The sequence below is a fragment of the Triplophysa dalaica genome, chromosome 10 (genome assembly GCF_015846415.1).
Source record: "Triplophysa dalaica isolate WHDGS20190420 chromosome 10, ASM1584641v1, whole genome shotgun sequence".
Classification (NCBI taxonomy): domain Eukaryota; kingdom Metazoa; phylum Chordata; class Actinopteri; order Cypriniformes; family Nemacheilidae; genus Triplophysa; species Triplophysa dalaica.
This window is the reverse complement of record NC_079551.1, coordinates 11,988,631-12,011,327: the sequence shown is the minus strand read 5'-3', so window position 1 is coordinate 12,011,327 and position 22,697 is coordinate 11,988,631. Positions and strand designations below refer to the sequence as shown.

At 40.1% G+C, this 22,697-nt stretch overlaps 1 protein-coding gene across 1 annotated transcript; it reads right to left on the bottom strand.

Annotated features, from left to right (window-relative positions):
- Positions 1 to 131: 131 nt before the first annotated feature.
- On the bottom strand, positions 132 to 21,668 carry LOC130429961 (NACHT, LRR and PYD domains-containing protein 3-like). Its single transcript, XM_056758815.1, has 9 exons — positions 21,536 to 21,668; positions 21,422 to 21,460; positions 18,026 to 19,805; positions 17,740 to 17,913; positions 17,451 to 17,621; positions 1,294 to 1,464; positions 1,054 to 1,218; positions 920 to 966; positions 132 to 725 (listed from the first exon to the last, which is right to left on the bottom strand). The coding sequence occupies exons 1-9, from the start codon at positions 21,666 to 21,668 to the stop codon at positions 166 to 168; spliced, it is 3,240 nt and encodes a 1,079-aa protein (XP_056614793.1). The 3' UTR covers positions 132 to 165.
- Between the last annotated feature and the right edge of the window lie 1,029 nt (positions 21,669 to 22,697).

Below are 22,697 nucleotides of genomic sequence, written 5' to 3'. Positions count from 1 at the left end.
CAACAGAGTTCATGTGTGTCATATATGATCATACATAAACAGAGTAAAGGAACACAACAGAGTTGATGTGTGTCATATATGATCATATATAAACAGAGTAAAAGAGCACAACAGAGTTCACGTGTGTCATATGTGATCATGGTCATGTGTGTGTCTCTTTTGTGTTTAACAGGAGGCTCTATAGAGGCTGTTTATGTCACACAGACTCACTGAGGAGTTATAATCAAACACACCAAATCCAGCACAGAGAGGCTCAGTGAATGTTGTGTATGTGTGTAAGTGTGTGAGTGTGTGTGTGTCAGAGATACTGTACAAGGACAGAGTGCCGGCCGACTGGTCCACATACACACCTGCTCTCTTACAAACACCTGGAGAAACACCAATGTCTGTTAGATTATTATTATGATATGCAGTGAATGTGTCATCAGAGCAGATCAGAGTCCATGATTTTACATTCTGTCCAAACACACAATCATAACTCTCTCCTTTCCTCTCAATGCTTTTATATGACACTGATATAAGAACAAATGATCCGCTCCATTCAGTCTCCCAGTAACAGCGTCCAGTCAGACTCTCTCTACACAACACCTGAGGATACACATCAAATCTGTCTGGATGATCAGGATACGACTGACACTCTCTCACACGTGTCATCTTTCTGTTCTCTTCAGACACTTTGAGTTCAATGTGTGTTGTGTTTAGATCCAGTGTGAGATAACAAACATCTGAACACAAGAAGACACATTGATAACACAACAACACAACAATCATTAAATCAATCTGTGTGTGTCAGGTGGGTATGTGTTTAAGGTGTCTCTGTGTGTGTGTGTGTGTGTGTGTGTGTGTGTGTGTGTGTGTGTGTAGGTGTGTGTGCGTGTGTGTGCGTGTGTGTCAGGTGTGTGTGTGTGTGTAGACTTACATTTGTGTAGTCCTGCTCTAATTCTTCTCTCTCCTCCATGACTCACACTACACAAACACACACACATAAAAGACAGAAACATGATGTGACATTGGTCTGGTGTGTGTGAATCATGTGTATGTTGTGTGTCATACTTGATTGTGTAGTTTGGATCATTGAGTGTGTGAGAGAGCAGCTGAAGTGTTGTGTGTTGTGGGTGATTGTAGCTCAGATCCAGCTCTCTCAGGTGTGACGACTGTGAACTCAGAGCTGAAGCCAAAGAACAACAACCTTCATCTGTCACCATACAACCTGATAACCTACAAACACACACATCAACATGTCAACACACTTTTCACTTTTCTTTTGTGAGATCAGTGTGTAGAGAGAAACACCTCAGTGTGTGTAGTTGACAGTTGTGAGTCTTGAGAGCATCAGAGATCAGCTTCACTCCTGAATCCTTCAGATCATTGTTACTCAGGTCCAGCTCTCTCAGATACGTTGATGATTGTAGACATGAAGACAAACTTACACAACACTCTTCAGTAACATTACACCACGACAATCTAAACACAAACAAAACACAATGACAGAAAAAGACACAAAAGTCAGTATGTAAAGAACATCTAGTGTATATATAAGACATTATAAATCTCTTATGTTGAATAACTTTGCAGTGCAATCACTTAGAGACGAGGGGGTGGGCTCTTTTCACTCAGGCAACCAATCAGTATCACACACACAACATTATACTAAGCCACGCCCATAGCAACCAAACATGTTAGCCTAGCATCCGTTTAGCCAGACGTATATCTCTGCATCAAAACATTTTACAGACACGCCGATTGGTTAGATTAGATCGTGGCTTTCGGTTTCTTCACCTCAGTGAATGCCCAGTGCCGCTGTTTGCCAAGAACCACAAATCACATTTTTCTAAGAAAATATACATTTCTAGTGTTGAAGATTTTCTCCATTAATCACCATTTTAAGCGCCGTCTCCTTATGTTTTGCCTTTTAAGGACGCAAAAAGCAATGTAGAATGACACCTAATATCAATGATTCCTAATATCATCACAATTGTAAAAGTGACTGATGTTCTACAATTCAATAAACAAGAAACTATTATTAGATTTCATTGTCATATTGTAAGCAATGACTGTTTTCTCACTATTTCAATGATTCAAATCATTCTAAACAAAGCAGAATTGTTGTGCTACTCTGAACAACACACAACGCTGTTTCGTTTCTAAATGAATCTGTTAGAGATTTAATCGATCTTTACTCCACAATCAAGAACTTTGATCACACCTGCGTTCTTCTCTAGTCGAGTTTATTCACTTGATAAATAATCCTCCGTCCTTATGGGATGTAACTAAATATTCTATTAGAGGGAAATGTGTGTTTTTTTACTTCTTTTCCTCAGAAATCTACGAGCGGCCAAAGAAATGAACTGAAGAGACGAGTTCAGGAGGTGGAACAGGACCTTAAAAACACTTTCTATCAAACAAAGAGAGAAAAATGACCTGCACTTAAATCTGAGCTAAAGATCACACTTTTACACCCATAGATCTGATCAGAAACATACATTTGCTTCTTATTTCATTGCATTGATCATTAATACCATTATATATTTACTAAGTTGTATTTTAGTACATTTCTTTATCATAATCTTTATATTCATTCATTTATTTGATCATGTTATTATTCACTCTTATTCTTATTATTTGTCACATTTTGCCCTTATTTTTAATCTTGTTGAATCTTATGTCGGGTGCTGTATTGTGTCTCCATCTCAAGGTTCATGATAACGTCACGAGACAATGTTTTAAAAGCTCATTCTTGTGTGGTATAATAATACATATTGAATCTGTTTCTAGTCAGACGAAACTAAACTGAGCATTTAAGCACAACTTTTCATTTTATTCACATCACTTGGTGTCACGCAGCAGTTCTTCTCTTCTGTATCTATCTTGTGGTTGATTTGAATTATTAACTCACAACAGAGTTGATATTTAAGTACAGATTTAGTCAGATCAGGTGAAACTGGACTCTTTGCATCCATAAGATCTGCGAGTCATATCTATAGTTTGATCCATCAACACAGAGCTGAATTCATTCAACATCACATGAGGCAATCTCATGATTTCATTGGTGAGAGGTCAAGTAAATGATTGGATGACGGATCAAACAGATGAAATCTAGAGCAAACATACATGTTGTAAAGAGAGACGGGGTCTTCTGCACCCAACCCTGAGATATAAATCAGAGCTTTAAAAGTTATTCTGAACACTTCCATCTATCTGTCCTTCAGCAGTTTCCTCTTCCTAAACTTGATGAACACTATCAGGAGATCAATTGTCCCTTGATGAAGTGAAACTGGTCCTGGACTCGATGCCAAAGAACAAAGGACCAGAAAGTGAGAGAATCCCCCTGAAATCATTTCTGTCATCTGGGATATAGTCTCAGCACTCATTGAGAATGGTCGAAACACTCAGCTCACATGTCAAATCTCTCTTTATGATGACAAGATTTTGCTCTGTTTATAATATTTCTGTGTCTCTTCCTGAATGCTTTAATCTTTTCAACATTTTTGGTTCACAATTAATTGTAATAAATCAGCTTTAATGTGTGTTAATGATGCAGAGAAACACAAATCCAAAAGTCTTTCTCCCTTGATCCCTGTAATAATAAAACCTTGTGTTTTAAAGCCTGAGGTGATTGTGCTCATTATAACCTGAAAGATATTTTCAGTGACAGTCTCAAATCATTTCAGTTTCTCTATTTCAGACTGAGATGAGCTGTTAAAGCTGATGGTGTTCTCTGGGTCTCTAACACCTCTGTGAGAGCGGCTGGACTCTATAAGACCTCTTTTACTGCTTTACTTTCTAAGGTCTAGAACTCACTTCTTTTCATGTAGTATTCCTATATTCCAGCTACTAACTCCTGGGAAAGTGACGGTTTACATCAACCTGATTGAGACGTGGTGTAGGCCAGATGCTTTATGACCTTCAGCTAACACACATCAGTCCTTGTGTTCTCCTCACAGACACACCAGTTTGTCATCATTTGACAGACTTTCAGACATCTGGTGTATGGACTTGATTCTTCCAGAGAACGCTGTCCATATATCTGTGTATTTTGTGCATTCTGTTAGGAAGTGGAGTTGTGTCTCAGTTGTGTTGAGATGACAGTGTGGACACAGTCTCTGGTCCTGTGTCAGTCATGTTTGTGTGTGTCTGCTCGTCTCTATAGTGACTTTATGTCTCTGAGTCTGGATCTTGTCACCATGGCTCTTAGTTTTTGATCCGTCACTAACTGCGTTAACATGAACCAATGTAATCCCAATAGAAACGCTCCATAAAAACACGTCAAGCAGACTAAAAATGTTCAAAGACGACACTGACTCCTACAGAGGCAAAGACATACAGTATGACGCACTGAACAGAGCAGCTGTTGCTAAATAAACCATCAATCTGAAAAAACGGTATTTTCATATGCTTGTCATCTCTAAATGAACATATTAATGTTTCAATGCAAGAAATCGTTTGGTAATGTGTATTAATAAATGCTGTTGTATTGTTAAAGGTTTTCATGAACTTTATTGATATAAAATGTGTGTTAAAAACAGCTACAACATTATATTTCAAATCTGAAGTTATCATAAATGACAATATCATGTAGATCTGCTCTCTAAAATGCCATTTAAAGCATTTGCTTTATTTGTTTTAAACACAACACAACTGGTTATAGCAGTAGACCCTTCCAATGTTATGAGATAGCTCAAATTATATGAGTCCAGGAGACATTATTCTCATATATTACCAGAATATTTCTATCCCCACAAGTTATTTTGTCTTTTCACTTCTCAACCGGTTAATAACAGTTGACATCATTCTCTCTGTAGTTGCAGCAGTGCTGTTTTAATATGACAGAGGAGAACTGGCTCTCCCGCTTGAGTCTGGTCTCTCTCAAGGGTTTTTCTGACAATCTAACATAGTATTTATTTCTGTGAAGGTCCATCAGTGTACATTGAACAGAGAAAAACTTACAATATACTGTCTTTTGTATATTTTTCCTCATCTATTACTATTATTGTTTTGATTATGGTTTATAAATAAAATCAAATTAAATCGAATTGAATATCATTATAGTACATTTGAATTTAAAAAGGTCTTACATGATTTTGTGAGTGCTCATCACGGTCCTGTGCTCACAGACTGAGTTTTACTCTCATCATCCACTCCCTTGTGAAGAATGTATGTCACTGTAACTCAACACGTATCATCCTCAACCAAAAGAAATATAATTGAAGACATACGTATAAAACTGACTGTTACAAAATCTGAATAATTTTATTAAAAACTTTGGACAAACTCAAAACAAAACTAGTGTTAAATAAATCTGCATTCATAAATGTTTTGAGTTGAATCAAATTATTTTAACTTGATTTTTTAGCCTTTTTCAGCTTTTATTTTGATAGGACAGTTTAGCGAGACAGGACGTTACGGGATGAGAGACAGGTAACAGGACAATGAGACAGGACTCAAACTAAGGTCGATCAAAGTGCTGCTGTACAACATGTCAGCATACAGTTCACTGGACCACCGGCTCAGACATCTTAACATTTGATCCAGTCTGTGAAAACCAGACTAAAGGCTCAAAATCTAATTCACAGATAACAAGCATCAGTGTTTGAGTTCAATCATCTCAATCTCTGACAAGGTCTTACTCAGTCAATATTAAAGATATCAAGATGATATTTTCACAGAATGTTCTTTACATCATGGAGGATGATTGTACATAGAAATCAGTAAATCACAAAAAATGACTTCAGCTGGGTTTTCACAAACTTAGTCACATATTTGTCATATAGACTACGTTCACACTGCCACCAAAATCAATTTTGCTCATATGTGACCCGGATCTGTTTACTGCATGTCGGTGTGAACAGGACTAACCACATGGAATCCGATCTTTTAAAATCTGATCTGAGCCACTTCAATATGTGGTCCTAAATCAGATACAGGTCTGATGTTCTGCAATGCGACCTCAGTCTGAACGGTCATATCAGTATTCATTCTACATCGACCAGCGTAATAATTCGGGGCCGGTGTGACCTACCGTGTCACGTGTTTAATCGTAACAACATGGAGGAGAGCAGTGAGTTTAGTCAGAGGAGGGACAGTGAAGAGCTAGATTTGATCATCATGTGGGTGAGTGAGAGTGTCTTGCCGTGAGAGAGCTTTGGAGAGGCGCTGGCAGATATAAAGTAGACCTTGACATCCTGAAATTGTGCATGAAATCAATTTGAGTAAAGTTATTTACATCACAATCCCACTACTCCTGTCTCCTACTTCGCATCTACAAACACCTCCGTACAGAAATGGCAGCAATTGCGCCACAAAGTGCCTTGGATTAAAGTTTTGCCCTTTCCCCTGCTCCTTGTTCTTCTTATCATTTGCTTGTGAATTTTGTGGCTTCGCTACACATCGTTTTAAAAATATAAGCTCCTAACGTGTTAACAAACTGGCCTACATGTTTACTCTGACCGTGCTGCGTGTGACGTATTCACGAGTTTACCTGAGCAGATAAATAAGATATCAGGGGATAGGACCTGGAACGCTCCCGCCCCTCAATAGGGGTGAGTGCGCTGATAGAGAGAGCTGATAGAGTGAGCTGATAGAGTGAGCTGATGGAGTGAGCTGATGAAGAGAGCTGATAGAGAGAGCTGATGGAGTGAGCTGATAGAGTGAGCTGATAGAGAGAGCTGATAGAGAGAGCTGATGGAGTGAGCTGATAGAGTGAGCTGATGGAGTGAGCTGATGGAATGAGCTGATAGAGTGAGCTGATAGAATGAGCTGATAGAGTGAGCTGATAGAGTAAAGTCTATGATTGATGAACAGAAAATCAGAATTGAGCATTAAGGCTGGCAGTGTGAACGTAGTCTTAGTCTAGTCTTGAGTTGCTGTAATGCTGATGTTTAAAGTCGATGCATCACTATAAGGAGCCATATATGGTTTAAATTAAACAATGCTTATGAATACATATGTATTCACATATACATTGCTCACATATACATGTATACTATTGGATGTTCAAGCAAACACATATGAAAACATGTGCGCACTAATGTGAAATCCATACCAATACATCCTATGTTAGTTATGTATGCATGTACACTTTTTCACGCATACATATAAAATCGATGCGTGCAAACACACCTATACAATACTCACACATACATATAAACTCTGCGTACATACACATCTATAAACACTCACACACACGCTGATAGAGTGAGCTGATAGGGTGAGCTGATAGAGTGAGCTGATGGAGTGAGCTGATGAAGAGAGCTGATAGAGAGAGCTGATGGAGTGAGCTGATAGAGTGAGCTGATGGAGTGAGCTGATAGAGTGAGCTGATAGAGTGAGCTGATAGAGTGAGCTGATGGAGTGAGCTGATAGAGTGAGCTGATGGAGTGAGCTGATAGAGTGATCTGATGGAGTGAGCTGATAGAGTGAGCTGATAGAGTGAGCTGATGGAGTGAGCTGATGGAGTGATCTGATAGAGTGATCTGATAGAGTGAGCTGATGGAGTGAGCTGATGGAGTGAGCTGATAGAGTGAGCTGATAGAGTGAGCTGACAGGGTGAGCTGATAGAGTGAGCTGATGGAGTGAGCTGATAGAGTGAGCTGATAGAGTGAGCTGACAGGGTGAGCTGATAGAGTGAGCTGATAGAGTAAAGTCTATGATTGATGAACAGAAAATCAGAATTGAGCATTAAGGCTGGCAGTGTGAACGTAGTCTTAGTCTAGTCTTGAGTTGCTGTAATGCTGATGTTTAAAGTCGATGCATCACTATAAGGAGCCATATATGGTTTAAATGAAACAATGCTTATGAATACATATGTATTCACATATACATTGCTCACATATACATGTATACTATTGGATGTTCAAGCAAACACATATGAAAACATGTGCGCACTAATGTGAAATCCATACCAATACATCCTATGTTAGTTATGTATGCATGTACACTTTTTCACGCATACATATAAAATCGATGCGTGCAAACACACCTATACAATACTCACACATACATATAAACTCTGCGTACATACACATCTATAAACACTCACACACACGCTGATAGAGTGAGCTGATAGGGTGAGCTGATAGAGTGAGCTGATGGAGTGAGCTGATGAAGAGAGCTGATAGAGAGAGCTGATGGAGTGAGCTGATAGAGTGAGCTGATAGAGTGAGCTGACAGGGTGAGCTGATGGAGTGAGCTGATAGAGAGAGCTGATGGAGTGAGCTGATAGAGTGAGCTGATAGAGTGAGCTGATAGAGTGAGCTGATAGAGTGAGCTGATAGAGTGAGCTGATAGAGTGAGCTGACAGGGTGAGCTGATGGAGTGAGCTGATAGAGAGAGCTGATGGAGTGAGCTGATAGAGTGAGCTGATAGAGTGAGCTGATAGGGTGAGCTGATAGAGTGAGCTGATGGAGTGAGCTGATAGAGTGAGCTGATGGAGTGAGCTGATAAAATGAGCTGATGGAGTGAGCTGATGGAGTGAGCTGATAGAGTGAGCTGATGGAGTGAGCTGATAAAATGAGCTGATAGAGTGAGCTGATAGAGTGAGCTGATGGAGTGAGCTGATAGAGTGAGCTGATAGAGTGAGCTGATGGAGTGAGCTGATGGAGTGAGCTGATGGAGTGATCTGATAGAGTGATCTGATAGAGTGAGCTGATAGAGTGAGCTGACAGGGTGAGCTGATAGAGTGAGCTGATGAAGAGAGCTGATAAAATGAGCTGATAGAGTGAGCTGATAGAGTGAGCTGATGGAGTGAGCTGATAGAGTGAGCTGATAGAGTGAGCTGATGGAGTGAGCTGATGGAGTGAGCTGATGGAGTGATCTGATAGAGTGATCTGATAGAGTGAGCTGATAGAGTGAGCTGACAGGGTGAGCTGATAGAGTGAGCTGATGAAGAGAGCTGATAGAGAGAGCTGATGGAGTGAGCTGATAGAGTGAGCTGATAGAGAGAGCTGATAGAGAGAGCTGATGGAGTGAGCTGATAGAGTGAGCTGACAGGGTGAGCTGATGGAGTGAGCTGATGAAGAGAGCTGATAGAGAGAGCTGATGGAGTGAGCTGATAGAGTGAGCTGATAGAGAGAGCTGATAGAGAGAGCTGATGGAGTGAGCTGATAGAGTGAGCTGACAGGGTGAGCTGATGGAGTGAGCTGATAGAGAGAGCTGATGGAGTGAGCTGATAGAATGAGCTGATAGAGTGAGCTGATAAAATGAGCTGATGGAGTGAGCTGATAGAGTGAGCTGATAGAGTGAGCTGATAAAATGAGCTGATGGAGTGAGCTGATAAAATGAGCTGATGGAGTGAGCTGATAGAGTGAGCTGATAAAATGAGCTGATGGAGTGAGCTGATAGAGTGAGCTGATAGAGTGAGCTGATAGAGTGAGCTGAGGGAGTGAGCTGATAGAGTGATCTGATGGAGTGAGCTGATAAAATGAGCTGATGGAGTGAGCTGATAGAGTGAGCTGATAGAGTGAGCTGATAAAATGAGCTGATGGAGTGAGCTGATAAAATGAGCTGATGGAGTGAGCTGATAGAGTGAGCTGATAGAGTGAGCTGATAGAGTGAGCTGAGGGAGTGAGCTGATAGAGTGATCTGATGGAGTGAGCTGATAGAGTGAGCTGATAGAGTGAGCTGATGGAGTGAGCTGATGGAGTGAGCTGATGGAGTGATCTGATAGAGTGATCTGATAGAGTGAGCTGATGGAGTGAGCTGATAGAGTGAGCTGATAGAGTGAGGTGATGGAGTGAGCTGATAGAGTGAGCTGATGGAGTGAGCTGATGGAGTGAGCTGATAGAGTGAGCTGACAGGGTGAGCTGATAGAGTGAGCTGATAGAGTGAGCTGATAGAGTGAGCTGATAGAGTAAAGTCTATGATTGATGAACAGAAAATCAGAATTGAGCATTAAGGCTGGCAGTGTGAACGTAGTCTTAGTCTAGTCTTGAGTTGCTGTAATGCTGATGTTTAAAGTCGATGCATCACTATAAGGAGCCATATATGGTTTAAATGAAACAATGCTTATGAATACATATGTATTCACATATACATTGCTCACATATACATGTATACTATTGGATGTTCAAGCAAACACATATGAAAACATGTGCGCACTAATGTGAAAACCATACCAATACATCCTATGTTAGTTATGTATGCATGTACACTTTTTCACGCATACATATAAAATCGATGCGTGCAAACACACCTATACAATACTCACACATACATATAAACTCTGCGTACATACACATCTATAAACACTCACACACACGCTGATAGAGTGAGCTGATAGGGTGAGCTGATAGAGTGAGCTGATAAAATGAGCTGATGGAGTGAGCTGATAGAGTGAGCTGATAAAATGAGCTGATGGAGTGAGCTGATAAAATGAGCTGATGGAGTGAGCTGATAGAGTGAGCTGATAAAATGAGCTGATGGAGTGAGCTGATAGAGTGAGCTGATAGAGTGAGCTGATAGAGTGAGCTGATGGAGTGAGCTGATAGAGTGAGCTGATGGAGTGAGCTGATGGAGTGATCTGATAGAGTGATCTGATAGAGTGAGCTGATGGAGTGAGCTGATAGAGTGAGCTGACAGAGTGAGCTGACAGAGTGAGCTGATAGAGTGAGCTGATAGAGTGAGCTGATGGAGTGAGCTGATAGAGTGAGCTGATGGAGTGAGCTGATGGAGTGAGCTGATAGAGTGAGCTGACAGGGTGAGCTGACAGGGTGAGCTGATAGAGTGAGCTGATGGAGTGAGCTGATGGAGTGAGCTGATAGAGTGAGCTGATAGAGTGAGCTGATAGAGTGAGCTGACAGGGTGAGCTGATAGAGTGAGCTGATGGAGTGAGCTGATAGAGTGAGCTGATAGAGTGAGCTGATAGAGTGAGCTGATAGAGTAAAGTTTTTTTTTTTAAGGTGATGAGCTCGAGTGCTGGATCAGGTTGGCTTGGGTTGCGGTTTCCGGTTCCTGATTGCATCGCTGCCGGCGGCTAGTTTGTATCCTCTGACACTTGCTTCACCTCACATTTGTTCTTGGTCTTATTATTAGTGTATTTTACTATCGTTACATATCACTGTCGTTGCCGAATTATTTATAACTTTATATTTTAAACCTATATTCATTGAAACGTAACGCCGCTAGCATATTAGCGTGTTAGCTTGCCTTCTGTTTACATTGTGGAATATCATCTCCCCCTATTTGTCTTGTGTGCTAACTGTTTCTCTTTTTAAGTGTATATACTAAGACTCATCAAGCAACCTTGGTAAGTTAGGATTGCACTTCATACCCGGTGAGTTATGGCTTCTATTCCTATTGTTGTTACTTGCACCTCATGTCATATGTTTAGTTTAGCCTTCTCTGTCAGCGGCGAGGGTTTTACATGTGATAAATGCAGGGAAGTAGTTAGGCTGACGGAGAAGATTTTAGAATTAGAGTCTCGCATCCAATCTTTATTTGAGGATAGTAAGAGTGTAAGAACCGTAGAAAACACTTCGGATGCGAGCAATGTTAGCGCACACAGCTCGGTTCCGGTTGAAAATCCCCTGCAGCTGGGAAACTTTGTGACGGTGAGACGGCATAGTCGCAGGACAAAACATCACTCAACCGTTCCGATTAAAGTCTCGAACAGGTTTGCCCCGCTCAGTGACGCACCGACTGAGAAACCTGCTGAAAGTGCCCTAGTGATCGGTGATTCTATTGTCCGGAACGTTAACATAGAGACACCAGCCACAATAGTCAAATGTTTACCGGGAGCCAGAGCGCCTGACATCAAGTCAAACTTAAATGTGCTGGCTAAGGCTAATCGTAAATACAGTAAGATTGTTATTCATGTCGGCACAAATGATGTTAGACTCCGTCAATCGGAGATCACTAAAGATAATATTAAAGAGGTGTGTGAGCTCGCAAAAACGATGTCAGACACTGTAATATTCTCTGGCCCCCTTACTGCTTACCGTGGTGATGAGATTTATAGCAGATTATCATCACTAAATGGCTGGTTGTCTGAGTGGTGCCTGCAGAATAATATAGATTTTATAAATAACTGGAAGAGTTTTGAGGGCAGACCTGACCTGTTGAAACGAGATGGTCTCCATCCCTCCTGGGATGGGGTTTCCCTCCTCTCTAGAAATTTGGCACACAGTCTTAATAATGCTAAAGTCTGACTACCTAGGGCCCAGGTCAGGAAGGAGACAGAATGGCTTAACCAACTGTCTGCTTGCCGTCTCGCGTTACAGAATACACAAAATATACAACATGTAATAATCCCTTCTTACAAACAACATAAAATAGAGACTGTGTCTGTCCCCCGGATTAGCAAACATAAGATATTGCGTAAACCTCTTGAAAGTAATTTAATAAACGTTAAACAAATCAAACATGAACAAAATACAGATAATCAGCTGTTACGACTCGGATTGCTTAATATTAGATCTCTCTCAAATAAAGCACTTTTTGTTAACGATTTGATAATCGATCATAAAATAGACATGCTTTGTTTGACAGAAACATGGCTAAAGCCAGATGATTTTATTACTCTAAATGAATCCGTTCCCCATGATTATTACTATAAACACGAGCCTCGTCTAAAAGGTAGAGGGGGAGGTGTCGCTGCACTTTACAAGAATTCTTTTATTACCTCTCAGAAGTCTAATTTTAAGTACAGTTCTTTCGAAGTCATGGTACTTCACGTATCGACACCTAATACTAAGGACAAAACATTTTTAAAATTTATTCTAGCTATTGTATATAGGCCTCCAGGGCACCACACAGATTTTATTAAAGATTTTGGTGGGTTCTTATCAGAACTAGTACTGGCCGCAGATAGAGTCCTTGTCGTCGGTGACTTTAATATCCATGTAGACAATGATACAGATGCCTTGGGACTGGCTTTCAAAGACACTCTTAACTCCATGGGCGTTAGTCAACATGTGTCAGGACCCACTCACCTTCGTAATCATACTTTAGATTTAATACTTTCTTATGGTATAAATGTGGACGATGTTAAAATCGTTCAGCAGAGTGAAGATATTTCGGATCATTATCTGATATTATGTTTGCTTCAATGGCCTACGGCTGCAAATCAAACTCCTTGTTACAAATATGGTAGAACGATTACTTCAACTACCAAAGATGCGTTTCTCGATAATCTGCCTGAATTGTCTAAAATATCCAGCATGAGTAATAACGTTGACGATTTTGACACTACTATTGAACATTTTAACTCTACTTTCTCGGAAATATTAGACACAGTTGCTCCTCTGCGTTTAAAGAAAATTAAAAATAGCAGCCCAACACCGTGGTATAATGAACACACTCAGACTCTAAAAAAAGCATCCCGTAAAATGGAGCGCAACTTTAAGAAAACGAATTTAGAGGTATTTCGTATAGCATGGAAGGATAGTACTCGAAATTACAGGAATGCAATAAAAACGTCTAGATCCGCCTACTTTTCAACACTAATAGAGGAAAACCATCACAACCCTAGGTTCTTATTTAACACCGTGGCTAAATTAACAAAAAATAAGTCGTCATCGACGTCAGATTCTGATTATCAGCATAACAGTGATGAATTTATGAACTACTTCACAAGTAAAATCCAAGATATAAGAGAAAAAATTATAACAATGCAACCTGTAGTGAAATCCGCTGAACAAACTAACTACAGCACCCCTAAGGAGAAATTGCAATTATTTTCTACAGTAGATCACGATGAACTGTCTAAAATCATTAAATCATCTAAATCATCAACATGCATGCTAGACCCTATACCTACAAAACTACTGAAAGAAATGCTCCCCGAAATTATAGATCCTCTTCTTAGTATTATTAACTCATCTCTGACATTAGGACATGTGCCTAAAGCATTTAAGGTGGCTGTTATAAGGCCTCTTTTAAAAAAAACCAAACTCGACCCCAAAGAACTAGGGAATTACAGGCCTATATCGAATTTACCTTTTATATCTAAAGTTCTGGAAAAAGTAGTTTCAACTCAATTATGCTCCTTCCTCCAAAGGAATGACATTAATGATGAATTCCAGTCTGGATTTCGAGCATGTCACAGTACAGAGACTGCTTTGATCAGAGTTACAAATGATCTGCTTTTAGCGTCTGACCGTGGCTGTATTTCGTTATTGGTGCTGCTAGACCTCAGTGCTGCATTTGACACCATTGACCACAGCATACTTCTACATAGACTCGAAAATTACGTCGGCATTAACGGAATAGCATTGAAATGGTTTAAGTCTTATTTATCCGACCGTTTTCAATTTGTAGCAATAAACAATGAGGTGTCCCGCAAATCACAAGTCCAGTACGGTGTACCACAGGGCTCAGTCTTGGGACCCCTGCTCTTCGCATTATACATGCTACCTCTAGGAGATATAATAAAGCGACACGGAATTAGCTTTCACTGTTATGCTGATGATACTCAACTTTATATTTCCTCGATGCCTCATGAAACCCAGCAGTTTCATCGAATAAAGGATTGCATAGTTGACTTAAAAATGTGGATGAGTAACAATTTTTTACTACTAAACTCGGACAAAACAGAAGTGTTACTTACTGGACCGAAAACTGCTATGCGTAACAACCAAGAATACTGCTTAACGATTGACGGTTGCTCCATAAAATCCTCGTCATCAGCTAAGAATCTTGGCGTTGTATTTGACAGTACTCTCTCATTTGAAAGCCATGTCGCCAACACCTGTAAAATTGCATTTTTCCATCTTAAGAATATATCTAAATTACGTCATATGCTGTCACTGTCAGATGCAGAGAAATTAATTCATGCATTCATGACATCAAGACTAGATTACTGTAATGCACTTCTAGGTGGTTGCCCTGCGGGCCTATTACAAAAACTGCAACTGGTTCAAAACGCGGCAGCTCGAGTTCTTACACGTACAAAAAAGTATGAGCATATAACCCCGGTTCTGTCAACCTTGCACTGGTTACCTATAAAGCATCGCATTAACTTTAAGATCTTGCTTATTACCTATAAAGCCCTACATGGTCTAGCGCCGCAGTATTTGAATGAACTTCTATTGTATTACAGACCACCACGTACATTACGCTCTAAGGGGTCCTGTCAGTTGGTAATACCTAGAATTTCAAAATCAAGTGCAGGTGGTAGATCCTTTTCTTATCTAGCGCCTAAACTTTGGAATATTCTTCCCTGCACGGTCCGGGAGGCAGACACACTCTGTCAGTTTAAATCTAGACTAAAGACTCATCTTTTTAATCTTGCATACACTACACCTCCATAATATTAATCCTCAGAGGATTTAGGCTGCATTATTTAGATCAACCGGAACCAGGAACACATCCAACAACAAATGATGTACTTGTTGCATCAAAGAGTGCAGAACAGTACTCTACTCTCAGCCAGTCTTGTCTCTTTGTTCCAAGGTTACCGCAGGATGCAGTTCATGCCCAGACCTGATGGCAGAGCTGAGAATGGGAAGCGGTGACCTGACAAGTGCTAAGAGGATAGAGCTGGATAAAGGACGCGACAACTTTGTTTTTTTTCTACAACATTTCAAATGCTATTAGATTGTTAATGATAATCTTTAATTTTTATATTTTTATTAAGCCTTGTTGTGCAAGCACTGATGAGCTTGTGCAGAGGCAGCAGCTTTTGCCAGAGGGGAACTGGAATCCCCTGGTTGGGCCTGGGTTCCCCTGAGGTTTTTTTTCTCGATGGGAGTTTTGGGTTCCTCACCACCGTTTGCATATTGTTTTGCACTATCTGCCTGGCCGGGGGGGCTGCTTTAGAATTCATACTTGTATTAAATGTGTCTCATGTACAGCTGCTTTGTAACAATGAAAATTGTAAAAAGCGCTATATAAATAAAGTTGAGTTGAGTTGAGTTGAGTTAAAGTCTATGATTGATGAACAGAAAATCAGAATTGAGCATTAAGGCTGGCAGTGTGAACGTAGTCTTAGTCTAGTCTTGAGTTGCTGTAATGCTGATGTTTAAAGTCGATGCATCACTATAAGGAGCCATATATGGTTTAAATGAAACAATGCTTATGAATACATATGTATTCACATATACATTGCTCACATATACATGTATACTATTGGATGTTCAAGCAAACACATATGAAAACATGTGCGCACTAATGTGAAAACCATACCAATACATCCTATGTTAGTTATGTATGCATGTACACTTTTTCACGCATACATATAAAATCGATGCGTGCAAACACACCTATACAATACTCACACATACATATAAACTCTGCGTACATACACATCTATAAACACTCACACACACGCTGATAGAGTGAGCTGATAGGGTGAGCTGATAGAGTGAGCTGATAAAATGAGCTGATGGAGTGAGCTGATAGAGTGAGCTGATAGAGTGAGCTGATAAAATGAGCTGATGGAGTGAGCTGATAAAATGAGCTGATGGAGTGAGCTGATAGAGTGAGCTGATAAAATGAGCTGATGGAGTGAGCTGATAGAGTGAGCTGATAGAGTGAGCTGATAGAGTGAGCTGATGGAGTGAGCTGATAGAGTGAATGATGGAGTGAGCTGAGGGAGTGAGCTGATAGAGTGATCTGATGGAGTGAGCTGATAGAGTGAGCTGATAGAGTGAGCTGATGGAGTGAGCTGATGGAGTGATCTGATAGAGTGATCTGATAGAGTGAGCTGATGGAGTGAGCTGATAGAGTGAGCTGATAGAGTGAGCTGACAGAGTGAGCTGATAGAGTGAGCTGACAGAGTGAGGTGATGGAGTGAGCTGATAGAGTGAGCTGATGGAGTGAGCTGATGGAGTGAGCTGATAGAGTGAGCTGACAGGGTGAGCTGATAGAGTGAGCTGACAGGGTGAGCTGATAGAGTGAGCTGATAGAGTGAGCTGATAGAGTGAGCTGATAGAGTAAAGTCTATGGTTGATGAACAGAAAATCAGAATTGAGCATTAAGGCTGGCAGTGTGAACGTAGTCTTAGTCTAGTCTTGAGTTGCTGTAATGCTGATGTTTAAAGTCGATGCATCACTATAAGGAGCCATATATGGTTTAAATGAAACAATGCTTATGAATACATATGTATTCACATATACATTGCTCACATATAAATGTATACTATTGGATGTTCAAGCAAACACATATGAAAACATGTGCGCACTAATGTGAAATCCATACCAATACATCCTATGTTAGTTATGTATGCATGTACACTTTTTCACGCATACATATAAAATCGATGCGTGCAAACACACCTATACAATACTCACACATACATATAAACTCTGCGTACATACACATCTATAAACACTCACACACACATATAAAATATGACACGCTTTGGTTTGGATATAGTTATTGATAACAATAAGTTTCTTTTACACCAATGTATTAAAATAAATGACACAGTCATTTCAGCTGAGGTGCAGAACATCTAGTGTATGACAGACTCTATCATTTATTATTTTTTTGTATTTTCAGTGAAAGTGTCTGACCTCAGTGTGTGTAGTTGACAGTTGTGAGTCTTAAGAGCATCAGAGATCAGCTTCACTCCTGAATCCTTCAGATCATTGTTACTCAGGTCCAGCTCTCTCAGAGACGTTGATGATTGTAGACATGAAGACAAACTTACACAACACTCTTCAGTCACATTACACCCAGACAATCTAAACACAAACAAAACACAATGACACAAAAGTCAAAAATGTCAGTTTGTAAAACATATCTAGTGTATAACAGACACTCTCATGTATTATTTTTTTTTTTTCGGTGAAAGTGTCTGACCTCAGTGTGTGTAGTTGACAGTTGTGAGTGTTGAGAGCATCAGAGATCAGCTTCACTCCTGAATCCTTCAGATCATTGTTACTCAGGTCCAGCTCTCTCAGAGGACACTTTGAGAACTGAAGAGCTGAAGACACAACTTCACAGGACTCAGCTGTTAGATCACACCCTGACAATCTGTGAGAAGAAGATTAATCTAGATTATATTACAGTGTTCGTTCACAGCCTGTACTTTCACAGAGTGAATATTGTTATTTTGAGAGGCTATAAAAACACTGAATGAACTCACATCGCTCGTCTACAACATCTCACAGCTGGAACGAGTATCTTCTTATCCCATGTCTTATATCTGTTCATGTTGAACTCATCCAGCACGTTCTCTGACATGAGCAGCACATAGATCATCAGTGTACACATTGAATCTGAGAGATTTGTGACTGAATCTGAATCATCTGGATGTAAGTATTTCTGTATTCTCTCGTATAATGACTGATCCTTCAGCTCCAGTAAACAGTAAAACAGGTTCACTGAAGCTTCATCTGAGATGATATCATCATCCTGTAATTGTTGAATGTATCGAGTTGTTTTCGTGATGCTGTCTCTGGTGTCTTCAGTGCGTGTGAGCAGACCTTTGAGAAGCTTCTGACTAGACTCCAGTGAAAGGCCCATCAGAAAGCGTAAAAACAGATCCAGATGTCCTCTCTCACTCTCTGTGGATTTATCAATGGCATTCTCCAGAATGTCATGAAGAGAAATCATTGTGTCTTGCTTAGGTGTGATGAAAAACTCAAGGTCCTTCATGTTGATGGTCATGTAGCAGACGAAGACGTGCAGCGCAGCCAGAAACTCTTGAAGGCTCAGATGAATAAAGCTGAAGACTTTTGTCTTGTGAAGAACAGATTCTTTCTTGAAGATCTCAGCGATCATTCCTGTGTACTCTGAATCTTTACTCACATCAATATCACAATCTTTAAGATCTTTCTCATAGAAGATGATGTTCTCTTTCTTCAGCTGCTCAAACGCCAGCTTGGCCAACTTCAGAATGGTGGTTTTATTGGATTCTAAGAGCTTTGTATAGACTTCTTCATCTTCCTCATCATACTTCTGGTTCTTCATGTTCATCTGAATCAGCAGAAAGTGAATGTACATCTCAGTGAGAGTCGTGTCAATGTTTTCTCCATTGTTCTGGATGAGAATATCATGAAGTACTGAAGCTGTGATCCAACAGAAGACGGGGATGTGACACATGATGTAGAGACTACGAGATCTCTTGATGTGTTTGATCATTTCATCAGCTTGACTCTTATCTTTGATTCTCTTTCTGAAGTATTCCTCTTTCTGCTGGTCTGTGAATCCTCTCACCTCAGTGAACAAACCTACAAACTTAGAAGGAATCTGATTGGCTGCTGCTGGTCTTGATGTGATCCAGATGAGAGATGATGGAAGCAGATCTCCTCTGATCAGATTTATAATCATTTCATCTACAGTTGATCTTTCCTCAACACTCCTCCGTTTTCTACTTTTAAAATTAAAACTCAAGCGACTCTCATCAAGTCCGTCAAAGATAAACGCCACATTACATTTCTCTGTTAACTTTATTACAGTTGTTTTCATTTCAGGATAAAATTCCAGCAGAAACTCATGAAAACTGACTTTGTCTTTAATCTGGTTCATCTCTCTGAATGGAAACAGAAACATGGCGTCTACGTCCTGATTGGCTGTTCCCTCGGCCCAATCCAGAATGAACTTCTGCACAGAGACTGTTTTACCAATTCCAGCGACGCCTTTGGTCAGAATAATCTTCTTCTTATCTCTCAGTGACTGAAATATCTCATTGCATTTGATGTGTTTGTCCTGTGATGTCTTGGTTGTGTTTTTGAAGGCATCATCAATCTTCAGAATCTCACGTTCACTGTTGACTTCTTTCATATCTCCCTCTGTGATGAACACATCTGTGTAAATCTCATTCAGATCGGCTTCATTTTCCTTCATACCCTCAAATATACGTTTTGAATTCTCCTTCATGTAGATCTTATGACTTCTCAAAAACTCTTTCAGTCCTAAAGTCTCTGTTATCATAAAAGAAAAGAGAAATGATTCAAGACAAATGTTATTCACATCAGCAAGTTCATCATTATTCACACATTTCAATTATTCTAATGGAGGATTACAGACAAAATGAAACAAATCTCACATGAAACAGTTCAACACATCATGACATTGGGTGGATTCAATAAATAGGGCATAAAATGTATTTAAGGGAAATAAAAAGTGAGAAAATAAAGCGCCACCTGCTGTACAACAGTACAACCACTGAACCTTTTTTTTAAATGACGAGATAACGCGAGAAAGCCTGGCAGACAACAGCGGACTGGCTCAATGCGTAAGAAGTCCAAAACTGTACAGTTAATAAAAAGTGCTCCACTGGAACTGTCATAATTAGGCAATAAATAAAGGAGTAAATGAATTACTATTGAAGTCCACCTATCAACTGATGCAAACAATTATCCACAATTTGTGTCATTTAATCTATTTTTCTCATGTTACGTTTTTATCGATTTTATCTTTCTATCCTTCATAAAGAACAACTTGTTTGGCCATAAAAGGATCTGGCAGCAAGTTAAAATTAAATATAAGAACATTTTTGAAGCTGGTAAGTGACTTTAAAGTAGATAACAGAGAACAAATGAGGTGAATAAATTAGGTGTCTGCTGACATGTTGAATTGTAGCAGTTAAAAAAAAGCCCATAGAACTGGCACAGGGGGCGGCCCACCAGTAAATCTAAGTTTTGTAATCTCAATTAGTGCAATAAACACATATTTATGAAACCTCTGATGGCAATTTGAAAAGCACTATTTATTAGCATAGTAATATAACACTTGGCCTGAGTAATAATAATTCCAATTGAATCAATATAGAAAGACTGTTGCAATTACAAACAACCAACGGATTTAAATTAAATTAAAATTTACTATATATGTAATATTTTAATACAGGATAATTACAATGATGCAACATACTTAGAAAGAACCTGAACATGCTGCAACCAAACCTGTGAGGAATTAATGTGTTTGCATGCAGCAGTGGAATCACTGGCGGTGGAATCACTAGGATTAATTTTAGCCTGTCTGTTAGCCTGGTCTGGAGCAGGCTAGCGTCAGAGAATAAATCACCATAGTAACTTGGCTGGGTTAAGTTTGAGCTGCTTTCATGCAACCGACTTGAGGCTAAATCCTGCCAGGATACCCAACATATACCGGCTTAATCCCTTATCTTGGTTTTGTGCAATACCCCCCAGGAGTCAGTCTAGTGCTTTATTTCTGTGTAGTTGAACACAAGCTCTTACTGAAATACACTCAAGTTCTTCTGTATCATGTGAAATGAGCCGATCATCTCTGAGCAACAAACCTTATGATGTAGTTTAAACAGGCTAGTGACTTCCAACAAAGCATTAGTTGAAGACGTATGGACGAAAGTTGAACTGATGTGTAGTAAGTCATGATAGTAATGCTGTTCTGATTCAACAAATCCCTTTTACACTCAACTGGATTGTTTAAAGTTAGAGTCTCTAAGTCGACTGTTTCATTCACTCGACACTTTACTGTAACTAACTGAGTCATGTTTTCTGTGAGTCAGGACAGAATGTAAAGTGCTGTTAGAGTCTGATGTTTAGTGTTGATTCACCTTGTTCTTGTGTGCGCTTCTCTGTGGAGTTTTGCTGCTCTGTGAAGAGAGAAAAGATGAATGAAAACACTGTGAAACTGATCATGTTGTATTTGTGTTTGTGTTTTATTGTACCTGCAGTGTTTGAGCCGCAGATGATGGTCACGGGTCCTGTTATAGTGTTTCCAGTGAGCACAGGAGCATTTACAGCTGAACTTGTGTCCGCCTTCACATCAACACTGACTTTACTCATCTGCAGCAGACACATTTTACAATGAGATTCATTCATGCTACTTAAAGGGCTTGTTCACCCAAAGATAAGCATTCTAGCATCATTTACTCGCCCTGAGATTGTTCAAAACCTGCATAAATATAGTTGTTCACAAAAATGATATTTGGAAGAATGATTGTAAATAAACAGCTCTGGTGCACCATTGGCTACTATAGAAGTGGACAAAATCTACAATGGTAGTCAATGGTGTCCCAAAACTGTTTAGTTTTCAACGTTTTTTAAAATATCTTCTTTCGTGTTCTACATAACAAAGATTCTGTATGCAGGTTTGGGGTGAGTAAATTATGACATAATTTTCATTTTGGGACGAACTATCCCTTCATTTAAGGGCCTCTATCTCAGAAAATGCACTTTTAAATGTTTATCAAACAGATATTGAGTCGCCAGCGAGTGTGCAGACACACCCTGTAATTATACAAATCCATCTATTCTTCTTTTTGTAATCTCCTTTAAACCATAACAGTGATACAAAATGTCTTGGTTACGGATGTAACCTCAGTTCCCTGATGGAGGGAACGAAACGTTGTGTCGAGAACGACAGATGGGGTTCGCCCTTGAGAACCAATCAACTCTGACTACTATAGAAAAGGGCAATGAAATTTGGCTAATTAAATTTGCATGCCGGTCTCCCGGATGCCAGTCCTAGATGTCGCCACGCAGGACGTGGGCTGACACCAGGTTTACGCGAAGGTGGTTAACCCTTGCGAGGTGTTTGGACGTAGCCCAACCCGCACCTCTACAGATGTCTGCTAGAGAAGCGCTTCTGGCCAGTGCCCAGGAGGTGGCTATACCCCGTGGAAGCCCTCACTGCCAATTGGCATGGGAGATTCTGAGATCGATATGCAGTCGTAACGTCATCCACGACCTAGTGCGCCAGCCTCTGCTTGGAGACAGCCTTCCAGGTGGAGGCGCAGTGCGCGGACTGGACACAACATGGATGGGGTTGGGTCTTCCTCTCCGATGGGGAGCGCCTGCAAGTTCACCACTTGGCCCCGCAAGGGAGTA